At 43.9% G+C, this 19715-nt stretch overlaps 1 protein-coding gene across 8 annotated transcripts in view; it reads left to right on the forward strand.

Annotated features, from left to right (window-relative positions):
- The window catches only part of ncoa2 (nuclear receptor coactivator 2), a 60981-nt gene extending 43942 nt beyond the window's left edge, over nucleotides 1–17039 (forward strand). For 4 of the 8 annotated variants that reach the window (XM_026179483.2, XM_026179485.2, XM_026179481.2 and 1 more), the window contains 14 exons: nucleotides 267–407; nucleotides 586–733; nucleotides 1321–2665; nucleotides 8305–8503; nucleotides 8617–8817; nucleotides 9574–9777; nucleotides 11550–11679; nucleotides 11847–12012; nucleotides 12130–12426; nucleotides 13450–13530; nucleotides 13724–14198; nucleotides 15011–15188; nucleotides 15509–15713; nucleotides 16943–17039. In XM_026179483.2, coding sequence (XP_026035268.2) covers nucleotides 267–407; nucleotides 586–733; nucleotides 1321–2665; nucleotides 8305–8503; nucleotides 8617–8817; nucleotides 9574–9777; nucleotides 11550–11679; nucleotides 11847–12012; nucleotides 12130–12426; nucleotides 13450–13530; nucleotides 13724–14198; nucleotides 15011–15188; nucleotides 15509–15713; nucleotides 16943–16954 — 3782 coding nt within the window. In that variant the 3' untranslated portion in view covers nucleotides 16955–17039. The remainder of the gene's footprint in view (nucleotides 1–266; nucleotides 408–585; nucleotides 734–1320; nucleotides 2666–8304; nucleotides 8504–8616; nucleotides 8818–9573; nucleotides 9778–11549; nucleotides 11680–11846; nucleotides 12013–12129; nucleotides 12427–13449; nucleotides 13531–13723; nucleotides 14199–15010; nucleotides 15189–15508; nucleotides 15714–16942) is intronic. The other 4 variants (XM_026179488.2, XM_026179486.2, XM_026179489.2 and 1 more) reach the window with 4 other exon arrangements.
- The last annotated feature ends 2676 nt before the right edge of the window (nucleotides 17040–19715 follow it).

Below are 19715 nucleotides of genomic sequence, written 5' to 3' on the forward strand. Positions count from 1 at the left end.
TCCATGTCTAATCCTATATAGTCAGGACCTTCTATTCTGTTTACTAACACAGAAGCCATTTCTAACGTTGGGTAAGCTGTAATTAGAATGTAAACAAAGATTTATAATGTATTCTTTAAGTAATATTAAACCACTGAGATCCTGGCCGAGTCAACAGAAGAGACATTTATTTTTAATGTCGACATTAAATCTTTACATTTGTGTATGTCAACCGAAATGCTTTCCTTTATGACTAAGGTCTCTCTAATCCCGTACTGTGTGCTTAGGTAAGATAACATCCCTAGATACCAGTCTGCTACGAGCATCCATGAAGCCGGGCTGGGAAGATCTTGTGAGGCGCTGCATCCAAAGGTTCCACCTACAGAATGATGGAGAGATGTCTTTTGCAAAGAGACACCAGCAGGAAGGTAATTCCATTAACTATGAGGACAATCGTGTTTAATTTTTTTGCTCTGGATATTAGAGTCATTGGGGATGGCTGCATTAGCATGAAACAGTTGTTTAAAGAGGGGCTGCAGCCACATTAAGGAAATGGTCAAATGAAAAGTGTTATTTTGCCATCAATGTGTGTACATGTGTGCCTAGTGCTCCGACACGGCCAGGCGTTCAGCCCCATCTATCGGTTCTCCCTCTCTGACGGAACCATCGTCTCAGCCCACACCAAGAGCAAACTGGTACGCTCGTCTGCCACCAACGAACCTCAGCTCTACATGTCCCTGCACATCCTACAGAGGTATGTCCTACCTGCTCCACGTGAGTCAAAAAGACTGACATAAACCCGAGGCATCAACTTGCTAGCATGTTTTGTCCTGTGAGTTCCCTGCAGCACTGCCTGTTGGCTTCATGGAAATTGTGAGGATGGCACGGTTTTCAAAATATGTGCTTCCAAGTGTTCTTGGTCAAAATCAGACAGCGATATGTTACACCCCCCCAAAGAGAAACAAAACCAGAAAAAAAACCAAAACAAACATATTTTCTCACTTCCTCCTCATGGTAAATTCATGTATTTGTATTCATACTTTGTCTCATTGTTGGCAAACAGAAGAGTTTTATTACATGTCATATCCCATCCTTGGCATGCACATTGACATTTTTCTTGCAGTATAGTTTATACTGTATAGATTATTTACCCTTTACCCTATTGATTTTCTGCGCATCTCATTGTGCATGCATTCATATGATAGTAAAAAGCGTATTTGAAGAAATGCAGAAATGTTCCTTTTCAGTTTAAAGCAGCCAGTTTTCTAAGATTTCTAACTCCCATGTACAACTTTTGGTATTGTTTTTTTCTAATGTGTGTGTTTGTGTTTTAAAATCCAGGGAGCAGACAGTATGTGGAATGGGTCAGGACATGGGCCCTGGCAATCAGGCCACAGGGATGGCTCCCAAACCAATGAACTCTTCCACTCCCTCCATGACTCCTCCAACCCCAGGCAGCTTGCCAGGTTCAGGGCCTCAGGGCCAGGACACTACCATCAGCAGCAACAGCACGCCTTTCTCCCCCCCAGGTCCTGCTGGTCCCAGAGAACCAACGGCTATGGGGGGGCATATGCAGGTCTACCGCTTTGGCTGTCCTCAGCCACACAACCACAATGGGAGCATGCAACCACCACAGCAGGGCCCCAACTGGAGGATGAATAGCCCCTCTCGTGCCAGCCCAAGCCCAGCCGGAGGACCCCATCCACCTCCGCAGAACTCTATGCTATCACCCAGGCACCGAGGGAGTCCTGGGGGTGCAAGCAGCCCTCGTGTAGCAGGGGGTCTGCATTCACCCTCACCAGTGGGGATGTGCAGTGGAGGGCCTGGAGGTGCAGGAAGTAGCACGGCTAGCACCCATGCTAACAGCTATACTAGCAGCTCTCTGTCAGCTCTGCAGGCCCTTAGTGAGTGCCATGGTGTAGGACACGGGCATGGACCCCCTCATACACATACACTAGGGTCTCCAGACCGGAAAATGGGCTCCCCAGCTGGGGTCACACCAGGGTCAGCGGTAAACGCTCATCTGATGTCAAAACTTGGAGGATCCACCAGTGCTATTGGTGGTTCAGGAGACTCATTTGGACCTCATTCAGAGATGAGTCAGGGACACACCCAGGCCCAAACAGAGGGGAACTTAGTGGAGCCCAAGGAGGAGAGGGATGGACCCCTCGAGGGCCATGATGCTCACAGCCGTGGACATGACAATAAGGGCCACACCAAGTTACTGCAACTGCTCACCACCAAGCCAGAACCCCTGGAGACTCCTCTTTCCCCTGGTGCAGGAGTTGAGGGCAAGGACCAGGCTGGGACAGGGGTCCGGGGTGGCAACACTCACGCCACGTCCCTTAAAGAAAAACATAAAATCCTCCACCAACTGCTTCAGAACAGTACATCCCCCGTGGATCTTGCTAAGCTCACCGCAGAGGCTACAGGCAAAGAGATGGGCCAAGACCAACCCCAGGGTTCCGGTAGTGCTGCTTCTGCGGCAGACATTACTCCTAAGCAGGAGCCATTGAGCCCCAAGAAGAAGGACAATGCCCTGCTACGCTACCTACTGGATAAGGATGACACTGTAATGAAGGACAAGGTCCCTAAGCTAGAGCCTGGGGAAGTGAAAGTCGAAGGGGGCAAACACCCGCAGGTCAAGGCGGAGAAACAAGATGCAGGATACGACCGCGCTGAACAGGTCAGTTTAACGGAGTTAATCTTGTTTCCTGTCTTTTTCTTCTTTGAAATGAGTAAAGGACTAGAGTTACCCCAAAACTAACTGTAACCTCTTTAGCCTGTTGCAAAAAGCAAAAGTTTTCTGCCCTCTATTGCTCCACTTGCCTCTTCTCTCTGTTTTGCATGAATCTGGGTTAGGTAGCAGATGCCACGTCCATGCAGGATGTTACAGCTAAATGTACAAACAGTCAGGGAATGCAGAAGGCAAACAATATTTGTTGCGCATATATACATTCCGAATGACCAGCATATACACTGAACTCATTGTGTATGCTCTTTATTAATGTATATAAACACATCAGGTCCTTTCACTGCCTGTGTGTTGGCAGCTGAGGGAATCTATCCGCCAGCTTCAAACAACTGTGACATTTGGAAGGAGCCCCTGTGGTTCTTCAGCCATTTGATCCTGGTTGCTTTTGGCCAGATTCCTCAGGTTTGGCACCGTGCTCAGGTCAAGACTGGCGCTGAAAGAGAGAAAGGAGTCAAAGGAAGTGAGCGGGCAGAGTGTTGCTGGTGAAACTCAAAATTTCTTTGTAGCTGATGTTCTAGCAAGGCAGAGTGTTTAGAACAACCTGCTGATGCCCTAATGCAGGAAAGAAACCCGGCATCACAGACACTCACAAGCTTTCATACAGGAAACCTGCACATGACACGCTCTACTAAACACCTATGCAAGCCTGCAAGTGTCATTCTATCACATACTCTTCACTGCTAAACCGCAGAATTACAACAAATGACATATAATTACATAAATGCCCTTCCTTTTCTTTTCTGTCTCTGTATCATTAGCTTCCTCTTCTTCGACCAGTCACGTAGTCTGGGTTGCATGCATGCCATTTAAATGTCAGTAACACTGAACAGAGGTCACATTTTTTTGTCAAAGTGCATGTTCATTTTTTTTATAAAAAGGTAATCTGTGTGCAAACTGTGCTTACTGTGGATCAGGGTGCAGATAACCTGGTTTGATTGTCCAATTTGAAATGTCCGCCTACAAAAGAATAACCTGCGTCAGAGTGGGTTTTAAGGGAATTTATAAAAATCAATCTTTTTTTATTATTATTATTTATTTTTAATATATTTTAGGCTTTGTTTTTTTTCTCCATTCACAGAGAGACAGCGGCACCGACTGTCACGCAGCTATGCACGCTCGCAGTGTATGTACAGTATGTGCTCGTGTGCTGGGGTACATAATGTGAAGAAGAGGGAAAGGTGATTGGTTGGATAATACAGTAAGAGCCGCTGTTAAACTGAACAAAGAACGGGAGAGGAGAGAGGTGTAGATACCCCCAGGAGAGGCCAGCCTCGGCAGGCAGAGTGAAAATGATGAGCCATATGCTCCTGCATGTCCTCTCTGCTACCATGGAGATAGAGGGGAGAGGGAGTGGTGTGTTTGCAGAACGTGCAAGAAACAATAAAGAGAATTAGAAATTGAGAGAAATCCAGGTTTTAATGTGTAATGCCAAAGGGTTTTATTTTGTGGAAGTGGCCAGTATACAAGGGAACACAGTTAGACTGTATTTTAAAAGGATTTCGTTTGCCCTACATTTAAAGTGCAGCTGAAATGAGGGAATTCTGGGTTTTTGCCTTTAGTACGTTAACACACTCACGACTTAATGTGGTGACACATTCCAGTTTAACAGATCTCATTAACTAGAACAAGAGCATTTTGTTAGACGTGCACTAAGCTGAGGCTTCATTAGAGCCTTTACATGTGTGTGAGTGGGCTTCTGTTCCTTACTGGTGACTTGCTGCTTGGCCATGTGTGAGAGCTGACTGTACTAGTTTGAGTCCACTCATCCTCCTCTCCACTAACCTCACCCACTATTTTCTCGCTGACGCTCCTTCCCTTCCTCTGCCTTTCTCGTCCTCATGATTGTTGAGGGCTGAATTATTGATGGCTGGAGCAGAGCTAAATGAGAAATCAGAGCAGAGCTCTGATGGAGTTATGAGTATGGCTGAAAACAGGGGTGGTTCAGACTTGTACCAAACTGCCGATCAGATCGACTATTAGCGATTGACGAGGCAGTTAACAGATATTTTCCCTGACAATGATAATCTTTGATATTAAATCCGTAAAAGTGACTCTGCTCTTTAATCCCTAATTTAAGGAAGTCAGTTTGTTATTCCTTCATCCGATCTTTAACTTCATTTTTCATGTGCTTGCTCATGACCAAAGCATCTGGCTTTGTCACATGTTCGCTGTGTCACATCTGCCAAATAAGATTAGAAGTTTAGGTGACAATGAGGTAATAGGCTGTATCTGACTCACTCTCTTACCTGCTTCACTATCTTTACATTTTCTGTTTTCTTAAGACTATCTCTGAAGCTAAAATTGACTTCTTATTGTACCATATATACACCAATAGACCACACCGTCAAAACCACCTACATTGTTGTGGTGCACCGTGTTCCCCGTTGAGACATGGTACTCACATTATGTCTGAGTGTGTGCTTTTAGGTTCAGTTTCAGGCACCAAGAAGTTTAAAGTAGATCTATTTCTTCAAGTTGTTAGGTTCTTCTTTCCAGCATGTTCCACAGATGCTCAGTGTGATTGAGATCTGTGAAATTTGGAGGCCAAGTGAAAACTTTGAACTCACCACTATCGTTCTTAAATCATTCTTGAGGAATTTTTATGATGCAAACATTATCCAGCCGAAAGAGGTCACTCCCATCATGGATTAAGGTGTTTCTGTGGTCTGTAATATTTAGCTAGGTGATATATTTTAAAATATATCACATCAATCCGTGAATCTAAAGTTTCTCAGTTGAATATTCCCAGAGTATTAACGTACCTTCACCAGCTTGCCTTCTGCCTTCTCTTCCCAGGGTTAAAAGCCCACAGGTGGTCAGACTAGGCCACATTCCCCAGTAGTGGTGCTTTCAGTAGTGGACATGGGGCAGCATGCAGGTTTCACCAGTTTTTACAGTAACTCTCAGACTAGTCTTCACTTCCTTTGGTGGCTTCTTTGAGCTATCACATTTTGGCTCTTCACAAAGTGAGTCCAAGTTTTTTTTTCCGTTGCCTATTTTTCCTGCGTCCACCAATGTAACTTCAAGAACTAGCTGATCAATCGACACCTAATTTTGGATCTAACTGGGGGGAAAAAAAGAAAATTGGTTTAAATTCTGCTTCTAAAAAGCTAGAATTAAGCTAGTCTCAAAAACCTGATTTACTCAAAAAAGTAAATCAGAATGACTGAAATAACTTTTCTGCACCAAATGCAGAAGCAGAAAATCTTCACTTGTACTCCCAGTTAAATGTCAGATGTCTGTGCAAGTGTTGCAATTAATGTTGGAGCCATGTGTTGTCCTGACTTTTATTTTATTTAACACTTGTTTACATTTAGGTAACAAAAGAGCAGCATGACTCTGGGGTGACTTTTTCCTTTTTCCTTACTTGACAGTGCCACTTCTGCTTTTCTTGGCCTTTCTCACTTCCCTTTCCTATAAAATTTCATGCGCTATATCATGGCTTCTGGAGGGCTCCTGTGTCCTTTTGAAGTCCACATCACCATTAGGGCACTGGACGTTTAATGGAAGAGTTGGAGATTACTCGCATGTCACACTCGCAGTGTTGGTCCGTTACTAAATACCAGTACTTTGAAAGCGTGCTTTGAAATTGTATGTTAACTAATGTTTCGAATACAACTATTGCAACAGATAACAGAGTTTTTAAGTAGTGCTTTTTGTAGTTGCCATTTGGAATTTTTTTTTCTGCTGGACCTTTTAAAGACTCAGTAAAGAAGTTGTTAGGTCAAACATCACGATCTTACTACACTCCCTGAAAATTGCAGTGCTCCTTTCATACAGGAGCGCTGGAATAGTTTACTTGCAGTTTACTTTGATGCCTTTTATGATACAAGTGCTGTTTATAACTCACATGTGGCTTCAACTTATAACAAGCCATGTGTCCCACTTCATATATATATTGTGTATTTGTCCTACAAAGGCTGCTGGAAATGTAAATCAGCTCTGCAGTGAAAAATGATCCTTTTTATGGTTTTAAAATCTTTGATTTCTTTCATTATTTTGTTTTAAATGAAATACAGTAAAATGGTGAGAGATGCAGAAAAGGAGGGCTCACATTGCATTACATGCACCGACATGCATTTGAAAGTGGAGTGTAACATGAATTGATAGAAATGGGACCCATTAAGGGTAAAAGCAACTGGAGAAGTGGAGAGAATAGAAAATGGGAGGAGAGAGAATTGAAGAGGAGGAGGAGGAGGAGAGCAAACTGAGAGTGTACAGAAGCATTACATCATTCCTGACCTCATTAGGGCTTTTCTCTCTCCCACCACCACCGCCACCCCTCACTCTGTTACTCTCTCTAGCTTTCCTACATATCCTGTCTGCTTCTAGCTGTGATCAGCTATGTGCGGCTGTCTATATTCGGCTGTACTGAGATACTATTTAAATAAAATCTTCCAAGATGTAAAATAAATAAATAAATAAGAAGTGCATTTGGGCATAACCGAGACGAGGCTGCAGTCCTTGAGCCGTCTAGATAATTTGTTCTATCAGGCATATTTGGCAGCCTTCTATCTGTAGCAGCAGTTACATGCCCAACAAATACATGTCATTGTCAAGTACAACATTGAAACAGTGCTGGTGTGCTGCTTTCCTGCTGTACAGTATGTCATGATCAGGGGATTCAGTGATTCTGTATGTGCTGCACTCTGGTGGACAGTTGCAGCTAGTGCAACTTATTTACTCAAAGTCCCTCAAGCCTCGCTAGAAAGTGCCCGGATCACTTTTGTGAAATTGTAGTTTCTTTTTGGTTGTTGCTTATTAATGCTTTGACAGTTGTTGTTTTTTTTTTAAAGGGTGTGGGTTGCCGAGATGTTTTACTGAGCTGCATTATTCAAGAGTTCCTGTTATTGTGTCCTCCGCATCTGTGACAGAAAGATAAATACACGCCATGCCAGTGTTGTGAAACGGACACTAAGAAGTTTATTCTTTTGTGGTTCTTCCAGTTCTTTTGTTCAAGATCAGGTCCACAGCATGCCCTTGTGTTTGAGTGTGTGTGGAGAAATGAAACAGAAATTGTATAGAGAGTCCAGCTGTGTATGAATGCAGCTTCAGGCTGCAAAGAGTTGGCTCAGTACAGCTGTTTACAGTAAGGAGGCAGAGAGGAGTTCAAACAGTTGGCATTAGCCCGACTGCTGCTTATATCTGCTCTACTGTTTTACTTTGGCAGGACAAAGTTTAAGTAGCCACATGTTTTCTGTATTTGTTGTTTTCTTAGTTCAGTGGGAGTAAAATTTTGGATTTAAAAGTAGAGAAGTTGTAATAAACCTCCTGAAAGAACCACTCAGCAAGCGCAAAGTAGAATGAGAATCTGGGAAGCTAAGTCAAAGTGAAGTCTGGCCTAGATTTGATGTAAAGTGCTCCATTTTTTTTTCTTCTAGTTATCCTGTTTTATAAACAAGGCCAATCCCACTGAAAGACACCTCGTGGAAGTTTGCTTTCGGTAGATGTGCTTAATAATAATTTAGATTTGTGCATTTACAGGTGAATGAGTGAAGGGTTTCTTAATGGGAGCCTTAACAGCAAATTTAATTCACTTTTTTCCCCCCACTTGTCTATCTGTCCTCTAGTCATCGGAGCTGGATGACATCCTGAATGACCTGCAGAACGCTCAGCCACAGCTCTTCTGTGAGCCGCGGCCTGTTTCGTTGCCCAGTCCCATGGACAAACAGAATATCATCAATGACATCCTGCAGATGTCCGAGAGCAGTCCTGTCATGGCTGCACAGCCGCAACACCGGGGCCTTGGGCCCGGCATGGGACCCACTAGTGAGTCCCTTTCTTTGTTTGAAAAACAGAAAAAAGTGCACTAACCACATTGTATATTCATAAAATACTCCAATGAGCATGCAGGAATAAGCTGCATTTATTCCTGTCTTCAGACTTTGGCGGTGTTCGACCAGGCCAGCCAGGAAGGGGTTTGTCTGTTAGAAGTGTGTCTCTGGACGTGAATATGTCCCCCCAGCAGCCATCATTACAGTACCCCATAAGGACCACAAGCCCATACACTGTTATGCAGCAACAGCAAGGCATGGTGGGGAACCATGGCATGATGGGTAACCAGGCTGCTATGGTCAATGCAGGTAGGTGTGATGGTTATGATTTGCAGAAGCTTGTATTTGTCTGAATGTGTGTGATACTGCCTTCACACCTCACTATATCCTAAAAAAATGAATTAAATCCATGTTTAAATGCTTGTTTATGCTCAGATTGCTGGATGAAAATATTCAGTCTGTAAGAGTGGCTTATCTTGTTACTGTGCAGGTATTTAGCTACCAGAAGCTTTGTTTTAGTTTTGTAGTCTAATGATAAATCACATTTGAGCAGGCTTTAGCTGCATGAAGGAAACCCTGAAACATTGGCCGTCTTGCTCGGAGGCTAAATCTTGAGATCATTGTTTCTCAGATTACATAGCGCTGGATGTGTTTCCTCAGTTTAGATTGACTGTCTGTAATGAATCTCTTTTCAGTTTTTGACAGGTTTTTGTGAAGTGTGATTTCCACCTTTCAATCTCACAACAGCCAAACAAGTAGAGACAGAAATGTATTTTTCTTCTCCTAGATAACTGTGGTAACACTTAGAGCTGCTCCTGAGTTCTGAGGAAGGACTTCGTTCCTCGTGTGTGTCGCTCACCCTTTAACGTATCATGCCATGGCACTGTGACTCACTTCCTGTGACAGGAAACAATCACCCACACTGGCACAAAGTTCTCTGACTGCTACTCCCACATATTAGTCTTTCCTCCTTATGTAGCATCATGGGGGCAGCGGGCATCTACTGAAATCTGTCCTGAGATTTTTCTCATTGGTTCTTATCTTCGTGTGTGTGTGTTCCCCCAGCACTGATGGCTCCAAGTGGTCCACGGCCAGGCATGCAGCAGCAGGAGGGCTGGGTAGGCCCAGCTTCTGCACCTCCTATAGGAGCGCCGGGCCCTGGCCATCAAAATGCCATACAGGGCAGGACGGGACCCAGTGGTACTCCCATGAGGCCCAACAGCCAACCAGGGCCCCGACAGATGATGCAGTCTCCAATTATGCCTAATAGTAAGAGCGCTGTGTACCAAAAAAATACATATTACAATGTTTTAAATGCAGAAAGAACCACACTGCTGGTTTTCAGACTGAGCAATGCAATAAAGCTATTTCCCAGCCCCTAAGAGAGTAACAGATTCTCCAGCATGTCAGTATAGAAACCCAGAACAAAATTACTTGTACTTTGTGGAAATTAGATCTGAGTTGTCAGGTGTGATCCATCTAAAACTCCTTAGCAGATATCTACACTCAACAAAAATATAAACGCAACACCTTTGTTACTGCTCCCATTCCCCATGGGATGGACGTAGAGACCTAAAATTCATTCCAGATACACAATATAACCATCCCTCCCAAACAGTGGTCACAAATCAGTCCAAATGTGTGGTAGTGGGCACATCTGCCATATTGAGATAATCCATCCCACCTCACAGGTGTGCCACATCAGGATGCTGATCTGACATCATGAGTAGTGCACAGGTGTACCTCAGACTGCCCACAACAAAAGGCCACCCTGGAATGTGCAGTTTTTTGCGCTATTGGGGGTCTGGGGACCCAGAACCGGTCAGTATCTGGTGTGACCACCATTTGCCTTATGCAGTGCAACACATCGTCGCATGGAGTCTATCAGATTGTCAATTGTGGCCTGTGGAATGTTGGTCCACTCCACTTCAATGGCTGTGCGAGGTTGTTGGATATTCGTGGGAACTGGTACACGCTGTCGTATACGCCGGTCAAGCACATCCCGAACATGCTCAATGGGTGACATGTCCGGTGAGTATGCTGGCCATGCAAGAACTGGGACATTCTCAGCTGCCATCTGCCCTGAACAATGTGAACCATGATTCATCCGTGAAGCGCACACCTCTCCAACGTGCCAGACGCCATCGAATGTGAGCATTTGCCCACACAAGTCTGTTACGGCGATGAGCTGGAGTCAGGTCAAGACCCCGATGAGGACGACGGGCATGCAGTTGAGCGTCCCTGAGACGGTTTCTGACAGTTTGTGCAGAAATTGTTTGGTTGTGCAAACCAATTGTTCCAGCAGCTGTCTGGGTGGCTGGTCTCAGACGATCTTGGAGGTGAATCTGCTGGATGTGGAGGTCCTGGGCTGGTGTGGTTACACGAGGTCTGCGGTTGTGAGGCCGGTTGGATGTGCTGCCATATTCTCTGAAACGCCTGTGGAGACGGCTTATGGTTGAGAAATGAACATTCAATGCACGGGCGACAGATCTGGTTGACATTCCTGCTGTCAGCATGCCAATTGCACGCTCCCTCATTGCTTGTGGCATCTGTGGCATTTTGCTGTGAGACAAAACTGCACATTCCAGGGTGGCCTTTTGTTGTGGGCAGTCTGAGGTACACCTGTGCACTACTCATGATGTCAGATCAGCATCCTGATGTGGCACACCTGTGAGGTGGGATGGATTATCTCAATATAGCAGATGTGCCCACTACCACACATTTGGACTGATTTGTGACCACTGTTTGGGAGGGATGGTTATATTGTGTATCTGGAATGAATTTTAGGTCTCTACGTCCATCCCATGGGGAATGGGAGCAGTAACAAAGGTGTTGCATTTATATTTTTGTTGAGTGTACTTGTCATACTTATAAAAGCTGCCATCTAGTGGTTAACCACAGTGCAGCACATGGCGTTAACTCAGATCTGCTACCCTGCACGTTCCTTTATTTTAAAGAGTATTCACTCTTGATTCATCATGACCCATAAGTACTTCACTGTCTAATATTTAGCCAATCTTTTTTTTTTCTTCTCTATTTAGCCCAACCAGATATAGACATTGGAATGGTTGGTGACCATTTCTCACAACAACAGGCTCCACCCAACCAGACGGCCCCCTGGCCAGACAGCATGATGCCAATTGATCAGACAGCTTTTGTAAACCAGAGCAGGTAAGCTCATTACCAGCGTAGCTCAGTGGCATAATTTTACACAGTTAACATTTTTATTCTCATCAGACTTCTATATTTTTTAATAGTTTAACTGTTGGTCTAAATGTTTGCTGTGGCATATACAAGACAATGTTTTTAAAATATTTGTTTGTCTCCTCTTCGCTCAGGGCTCCACCCCAGGATGATCTGCTGTGCAATACAGGGCTCAGCTCAAGTGATGGCAGTGCAGTGGACGAGGGGGCTCTGATGTCTCAGCTGTACACCGCACTAAAAGACTTTGATGGCCTGGAGGAGCTCGATCGTGCTCTGGGGATCCCTGCTATGGTAGAACAGGTGGGATTTCCATCCTGCCAAACCTACATTATAACATTCTTGGTTTTTAAGTGATGTTTTATTATTTTTGTTTGTGGTGCTGCATTTTTTTTAATAATATATGGCTGCCTGTTTCAGAGCCAATCACTGGAGCCAGACCAGTTCCCCCAGGAACCCTCGGTGATGTTGGATCAGAAGCCCCCCATGTACACCCAGCAGTTCGGTCCCCCAGCATCACACATGGCACCGAGAGGCTACCCTGGTGGCCCCATGCAAGAGCCAGGTTTCCACCCGATGCCTGGCCAGATGGGTCCACGGCCAGGTTTCCAAATGATGCGAATGCCGGCCCGGCCAGGACTCAGGCCTACTGGAGTCGTCCCCAACCAGCCCAACACACTACGACTGCAACTCCAGCACCGGCTTCAGTCACAGCAGGTGCACATGAATCTAGACTGTCCTGACACTGCTGGAAGTACTCTTGCTCACTGATTCTTGACTCTACTATAACCTCTCTCTTTAGGATCGAGAACACACGGACAGGAATTGTGTTTTTATCCTTGAGGGTGACATTTTAGCAGCTTCGATGACAACATAGGAACTTTTAAATCTACCTGCCACGCATTAGGCTTCCAGTGGACTTTAGCCTAATTCTAATGTAAAACTATAGATTATGTTATTTTCAAATCCTGATTAACAGTGTCTTCATAAAAATTAGATTATTTAAGGGTTTTAACCCTCCAGGGTCATGGATATAATTGGCCATTTTTTCCTACTTTTAATTTACTTTATACTTTTAAAATTAAGTATAAAGTTGAAATTATTTTTTTAAACTATGAAAACCACAAATATGTTTAATGCATCATATTCATAACTTGAAATGCAAATATAAATTGTTGTTTGCTAAATTTGTACACAGGCATGAAACCTTCGAGGTGTGTGACTCCTGTTGTCCACCTGCAGATAGCGTGTACATTTCAATCTGCCTTTGGTGGCTTTTTGGCCATTTCTGATATTCAGTAGTGGCTTCATTGACACACAACGAGCGGCCTCATTGTTTTGACACACACAAACAAAAACATGACTACACTACACACTAACTGTAGAATCCAAACATGCTAAATGTCTCGAAACTTGCTATTTATATCGCTCTCTTTTGCCATTACTTTCATTTTTTTCTCCTTTTCCTTAGCAACCAAATACCACATGTTGCCATAGAAGTGTGTGATTGGTTGATGTGATGTATTTTTCCACCAATAGGAAAGGTGTCTTGTTTTTGTTTTGTTTTGTGTTAGTGCTTTGAGGGCTTTCCTTGAAAATCCTGTTTGTTTGTTTGTTTGTTTGTTTGTTTGTTTGTTTGTTTTTGTTTTTTTAGACACACAGCATCTCCGTCAGCTACAGAGGGTTAAAAAGTGTATATTTCTCTCTGTAACAACCATTTTCCTCTGTTTTTTCTTCCAGCAGAATCGCCAACCAATGATGACTCAGATGAGCGGTGTGTCAAATGTGAACCTACCTCTTAGAACTAATGCTCCAAACCAGGTATATGCCCACTATCATTACATGAGCCGCCTGCACAGACATGTTGCGACTGTAGGTAGGGTTCATCTCTTTAATAGCTTGCAGTAAATTAAAGGCTATGATGTCAGTGTTGTGTAGACTTGCTTTTTGTAGATGCTGTTAGTGGGGGTTTTTGTTTTGTTTTTTATATTCAAACCACCTCTCTTACTTGAAGGGAACCATCAATGCTCAGATGTTGGCACAACGTCAGCGGGAGCTGCTGAGTAATCACCTGAGACAGAGGCAGCAGCAGCAGCAGCAGGTGCAACAGGCCCAGCAGGTCCAGCAGCAAAGGAGCATGGCCATGAGGGCTCAGGGCCTCAACCTGCCTCCCAACATGGCCGCCGGAGGCATGAGTAACCCTCGGAATCCCCAGGCCAACCCCCAGCAGCTCCCCTACCCGCCCAGCTACGGTACCAGTACAGGCCTGGCTTCGTCACCTCCCCCTACCAGCTCCTTCCCCTCTCCTCTCTCCCCCAGCCTGCCCTCTCTTACCCCCAACCTCCACCTGCATGGCACTTCCTCCTCTTCCTCCACTCCCTCCTCCTCCTCACAGATGATGATGGGAAACACAAACATGATGGGCGGACAGTACGGGGCCGTACTCAGCCCCCAAATGCAGCACAGTGCCTTTCAGTTTCCCAACTCAGGTACTGCTCCACCACCCCAGCCAACCACACACCTCACCCTACACCTCACCCTACTACCTGTGTTCGTGTTCGTATGTGTGTGTTGATGTGACCACCTGAGCTGCTTCATGTGCTTTTTGGTAGCTGCTATCATGCGATTTGTAACTTTATATACTGATGACTAGAATAATCAGCTTCCATTGCATCATGCAAATCATACTTAATATTCTCCCCTTTAAAACGGAATAACTTGTGAGTAGTTGTCTGTAAGTGTGGCCATATGTCTTTATTATTTTGTGCGCTGTCCAAAAAGGGTGACCTGGCTATTCACTCTTGCTCCACCAGGGGACACTAGAAGCACAATAAAGCATTATTTCATGCTCCACACTGATGCCAAACTCTAAATATTGTGATCAGTAAGGACATGAATCATCTCTGGTACCTGTCAGTCTAACAGCTTGACATGCAGCCTGGGTATGATCTATATAATTTGGTAATCTGGTTTGTTAGAGAACTTTTTATTTATGGCTTGTGGGTGCCTGCAGAGCAATAGTTTCATCTCTCTCTCCCCTTTCTCCCTCCTGACCTATCTCCCAATCCATTTTCTTTCTAGTTCTCTGCCTTCTATTTGTCACATGCATGACGGAAATATAAATTTTGGCTAATAATTCTGGAATGGGCTATTATCGCGTGAGGTGCTCGTCAAAGTGTTTTGTCTTTATGTGGCATGTTTGTGTCATTTGCATGGAGTCGACTACACTTCCTTACTCATTGCATTGGTTTATTAACAAGTCTCCGTGGGTTGAGTCGGGCTGACCTCTTTTGATCCACAGGTATGAGCCAACAGGCAGATGGAACATTTGGAGGTCCCGGCACACCACAGAGCCCTCTGCTTTCACCCCGCATGGCCCACACACAGTCCCCAATGATGCAGCAGGGCCAGCAGAGTGCTGCTTTCCAGGGTTCCCCTGACATGAATGGATGGCCGCAGGGTAATATGGGAGTCAACAGGTAAGGATGGCTGATGCACCTCATTACAGCATCAGTTCATGTTGTCAACTCGAGTTCTATGAATATATGCGTAGCTATTTTTAGGAAGGGCTCGTGAGGAGATTCATGATTATCAACAACATTGTTGATATCCATAGAGAGTATTGACATCCATTATCCATAGAGTTGTTTGTACCACTTGTTAAAGATGAAAAACTTGCCAGATTTCTCTGGCTGACCGAGCAGGTCACACCCCAAAGTGAGTGTTGTCACGTACTTTTCTTTCTGCATTCATATTATTGATTTTGTGTTTACTTACACAACTTCTCTCTCCTCCGCAGTATGTTCTCGCAGCAGCAGGCATCGCCGCAGTTCAGCCAGCCGAATAACAGCAACATGTACAACGGCAATGGCATAAACCTCAACAACGCGTCACTGGCCTCCAACATGGCAACCAGCAGCATGGGCCAGATGGCCGGACAAATGAGTGTCACGTCCATGGCCTCGGGTCCCTCACCTGGCTTGCCCTCCATGGGGCAAGAACAGGTAAATACTTTCAGGCCAGTCCAGATACATTGGTCCTTTAAATGAGACAACATTAGGAAGCTTTTTTATTTTTTTTTCTAATTGTTAGAGCAAAAATGGTGAAACTTGAGTGGTTTAGGAAATACCCACTGGTGTTTCTCATCCTTTCACAGTCGGGCATCATCGGGCTTGGCCTGACCAAATTAGAGGTGTTCAGGGGCTCCTGTAATATCCTCAGGGTATCTCTTTACAGTCGTACTCTGTAGAAATCAGTTCCAGGTTAACTGAATGGACCCCACAAAGTTTTACACAGTAATCAGGGGACCAAGAAATACTAAAAGGCTTTTCTCTCCACTCCTGGCTTCTACTATCAGTGTTTGTCTTATCATACGACCCCGAGTGTTTGGGTACACTTACTGAACCAGCAGGCTAGTGAATAATTTAGTTGTTTACGTAACTCTTCTTGCTGTAGTTCTGCTGCATAACTTGAACTTAGAGGTCAGTGATGTAATTAGCAATGTGCACTTCCAAGCCGGAGCGTTGAGACTGTAGACGGCTAAAGACGGGTATGCCGATCAAAGACCAGCCTCTGTCAGCTGTGGACTCACGAGCTGGTTGGCTTAACATGGAGAGCTTGACTCCTTAAGGCCTCAGATCTGTCAAATCGCCACAGCCTTTACACACATTCAGGAGAGTGACCCTACGTCATTAGGAGAGGTGAAGTCATACTTGCATGTAGATAAGCTACTTCTCCCACTCACTAAATGTGAAAATGTTTTCACTTTGGCAGCACTTAGTTGCTGGTGTTTATCATTGTTTTAATGTTGTCCAAGTTAATCCTTCTTCCTTTGTCTCACTGGTATTGTTAGCTTGGTATATGGAAAGCACTGTTGTTGTCCGCGATGCTTTTAAGCCAATAAAGGGCCATGAATATTTAACCAAGGGGCTGCCATTCGATGTCTGCACTTGAGACTGTTGTAACACACCAGTATACGTGTCACTTGATTTATCTCCCTTGCAGGATTATAGAAAAATATTGGCACTTAGATTATTTCAATTATTTACTGTTTGCCCATTAGTGCAGGCATCTGTGATTTACCGACTTGTTTTTGAGCCGACGATGCACTCCGCTCTGCAAACAAGTTTAGGTTCTGCAAGTTCAAGTTAACCAGTCAGATGTGCTGCTGTTGAATTGCGGATTCAGTAACTGCCTTTCTAGTTGGGACTTACAGTGTGCCGTTTCTCTGCAGAAATACTGTTGACCCCCATGGAGCTACTCACCTGGACCTCAGTGATCAACCTGGCTCAAGAAGCGCGTCGGCCCTTTAATTATTTAAAAAAGAAAAAGAGAGAGAGAAAGAAAGAAAACACGTAATCAACCGACTGCCCCTTGAACCAGCCAGGCCGTGCCCTGACCCCCGACCCCTCGCCCCTCCCCAGCTCAAGTTTGCCGTCTGTCCAGCTGGATCCCACTCAGACACTGGCTGGGGAAGGATCGCGGATATCTGTCCCAACAAGCCTAATCCTCCTGGAGGGAGAGCCTCGTGACGAGCCAGTCAATCTGCCTGTCCACCTGCATTCACCGTAGTGTGACTTACTGTAGGCCTCCTGGTGGGGTACACTGACTTAAGGGGGCGGCAGTGGGTGGATTTTGTTCAGATGAATGTATTCCTCTCAGTGGACAGCGGCCATTTACAATCTCATCTCGAAAGATCACATACACTGATTTCTTCTCTTCTCTACCCCCGGAGCCCCCTTTATTCTCCACCCCCTCCCCCAACCTCTGGATCGTTGGAGAAATTTCCACATAGTTCCGAATGGCAGCAAATACTCCCAAGTTATGTTCACACTTATGGATGGAGCTCAGACACTTAGCCGATTTTGCCTTTTTGCTGTTCTTTATTTTATTGTTTTTGTTATTATAATTATTATTATTGTTGTTGTTGTTGTTGTTGTTTTTTTAGATTTTTCCTATTTGTTTGTTTCTGTTTGTATTTTTGTTGTTGTGAAAATTTAAGATGTAGAGTGAAAAATATGGTGTTTAGAAAAGAGAGTGAGAGAGAAACTGAACGTGGGGGGGAAGAAAACACTGCAGAAGACTGGTTTGAATGGTGAATTCTAAGATTAGATTAATTAAAGAGGTTTATATAGTGTATAAAATTAAGTTTTATTTTCTGTATAGATTCATTTTAATTATTGTAGATTATTCTTTATCTTAGTAGCAAGAAGAATAATATTTCTAAAATTGTGAAAGAGGCACTTCTTTTTATAATTTTAACAGCAATGGTTGTATTCTTTCTGAGAAGATTCTTCTATTAACCTGAATGGTGGATTTTGCTTTGGTCATGTAGTTTCAGAAGATGTCAAAATCAAATATAGTTTGAAATTAATTACAGAGTTTGTACATAACAATAAGTAAAATCGTTTTCTTTCCTATTTATTTTATTCCCTGGGGCTTAACGTCTCTCAGCCTGGTCCCCAACTGCCTCCTGAAGCAGAGCAGTGTTTTGGGGGGAGGGGTTGTGTGTGTGTGTGTGTGTTTTTTGAGGAAGTGGAGGGAGAACCTTCACCTTCTTAAAGTTCTGGTACAGTGCAGACAGGGGTGCGGGCGGGAGGTAGGGAGGGTTGTAAATGGGTGTGCTGTGTATACAGTGTACAGATTATCGCTTGCTTCTCTGCCTTTAGCATAGAACACAACAAAAATAAATAAAAGAAGGAAAAAAATCAATTCAACACAGCCATACACTTAAAAAAAAAAAAAAAAAAAAAAAAAAGATAAAGTGTGCTTTCTATGTTGTCTGGAGTGGAAAAATGCTTCATACAAGCTGCTAGGTGCAAACTGTTCTGTGTGTTGTAAACAAGCAATAACAATTACTTGAGAATCTTTTGGTTTGGTTTTTTTTGGTTTGGTTTTTTTTTGTAATTTTTGTACAGTTTCCTGGGAAAAAAGGACACGTTTTTCCTCTGCGTTTGGATGCAGTATTAAACACAGTTTTTTATTGCAGTTTGTACCAAGAAAGTCTACATCCACAGACACACACATACACAGCACACACACACAGCGTTCCTATTAGATTATGCAGCATAGGCTGAGATCTGGAGAGGGAGTTAGTTTGTGGTCCCCATATTGACACATGCCCTCTCTGCCTCCAGCCGTTCTTCTATAGCAGAGGTCAGAGTTAAGACTGCACGCTTCACAAGAGCTGCTCTGACAGACACTTAGCCATATTTTATGACCTCAGGCAGTTAGTTCACCTATAAAGTGTTCAGTAATGACCTGCTTGTTCTTGTGCCCCACCAGACGGGGGGGTTGGTTTGGCCTTCACAAGATCTAAAGCGAGTCATCTTCTCTAACCTCAGAAGATTTTCCTCAAAAAAAAAAATAAACTTTTTATATTGACTATTTTAACCCAGGACAGACTTTGAGCAAGCCAAATAATCTTCACATTTCAATTGGATTTCTGAATTCTACTCATTTTCTTTTTATTTATTTATTTTTTCTAAGTAACCATTTGATGGTTACCATGGTTTGGCCCACAGGAAAAACAAGAAATTTATGATGATGTCACTCAACAGGGTCTGATGTAAATGTTACATCATAAAACAGGAAGAGAATCACTCTGAATGTATTGTCCATAAAGGCCTAAGGATGTGACTGGTGGTGCATTGAGGTGTGGACAACATGTGCGGTTACACCGTGCTCTTCTCGGTGTTTCTGACGTTATCCATCGTTGCTTCTTTTTCCTTGTTTTTTCCACTTTTAATTTCTGTATGAAATTTGAAGCTGTAGCAATTCAACTGTGGAACAAAGGAAGCCTGCATTAACGCTTTGGTTGTTCTGCAGGTGCTTTTTTTGTTGTTCTAGTTGTTGTCGTAGACCTACAGGAGATCCCACCTTTTTGATAGATGCTGTTTTGATTGTACAAGGAAAAAAAAAAAAAGATGCGGCCGTGCAGAATCAGCCTTTTGAGCCATTTTTAAAAAAGGAATCACAGCCCTTTGCAAAATTTCCAAAGATTGTTA

The sequence above is a fragment of the Astatotilapia calliptera genome, chromosome 9 (genome assembly GCF_964374335.1).
Source record: "Astatotilapia calliptera chromosome 9, fAstCal68.1, whole genome shotgun sequence".
Lineage (NCBI taxonomy): Eukaryota > Metazoa > Chordata > Actinopteri > Cichliformes > Cichlidae > Astatotilapia > Astatotilapia calliptera.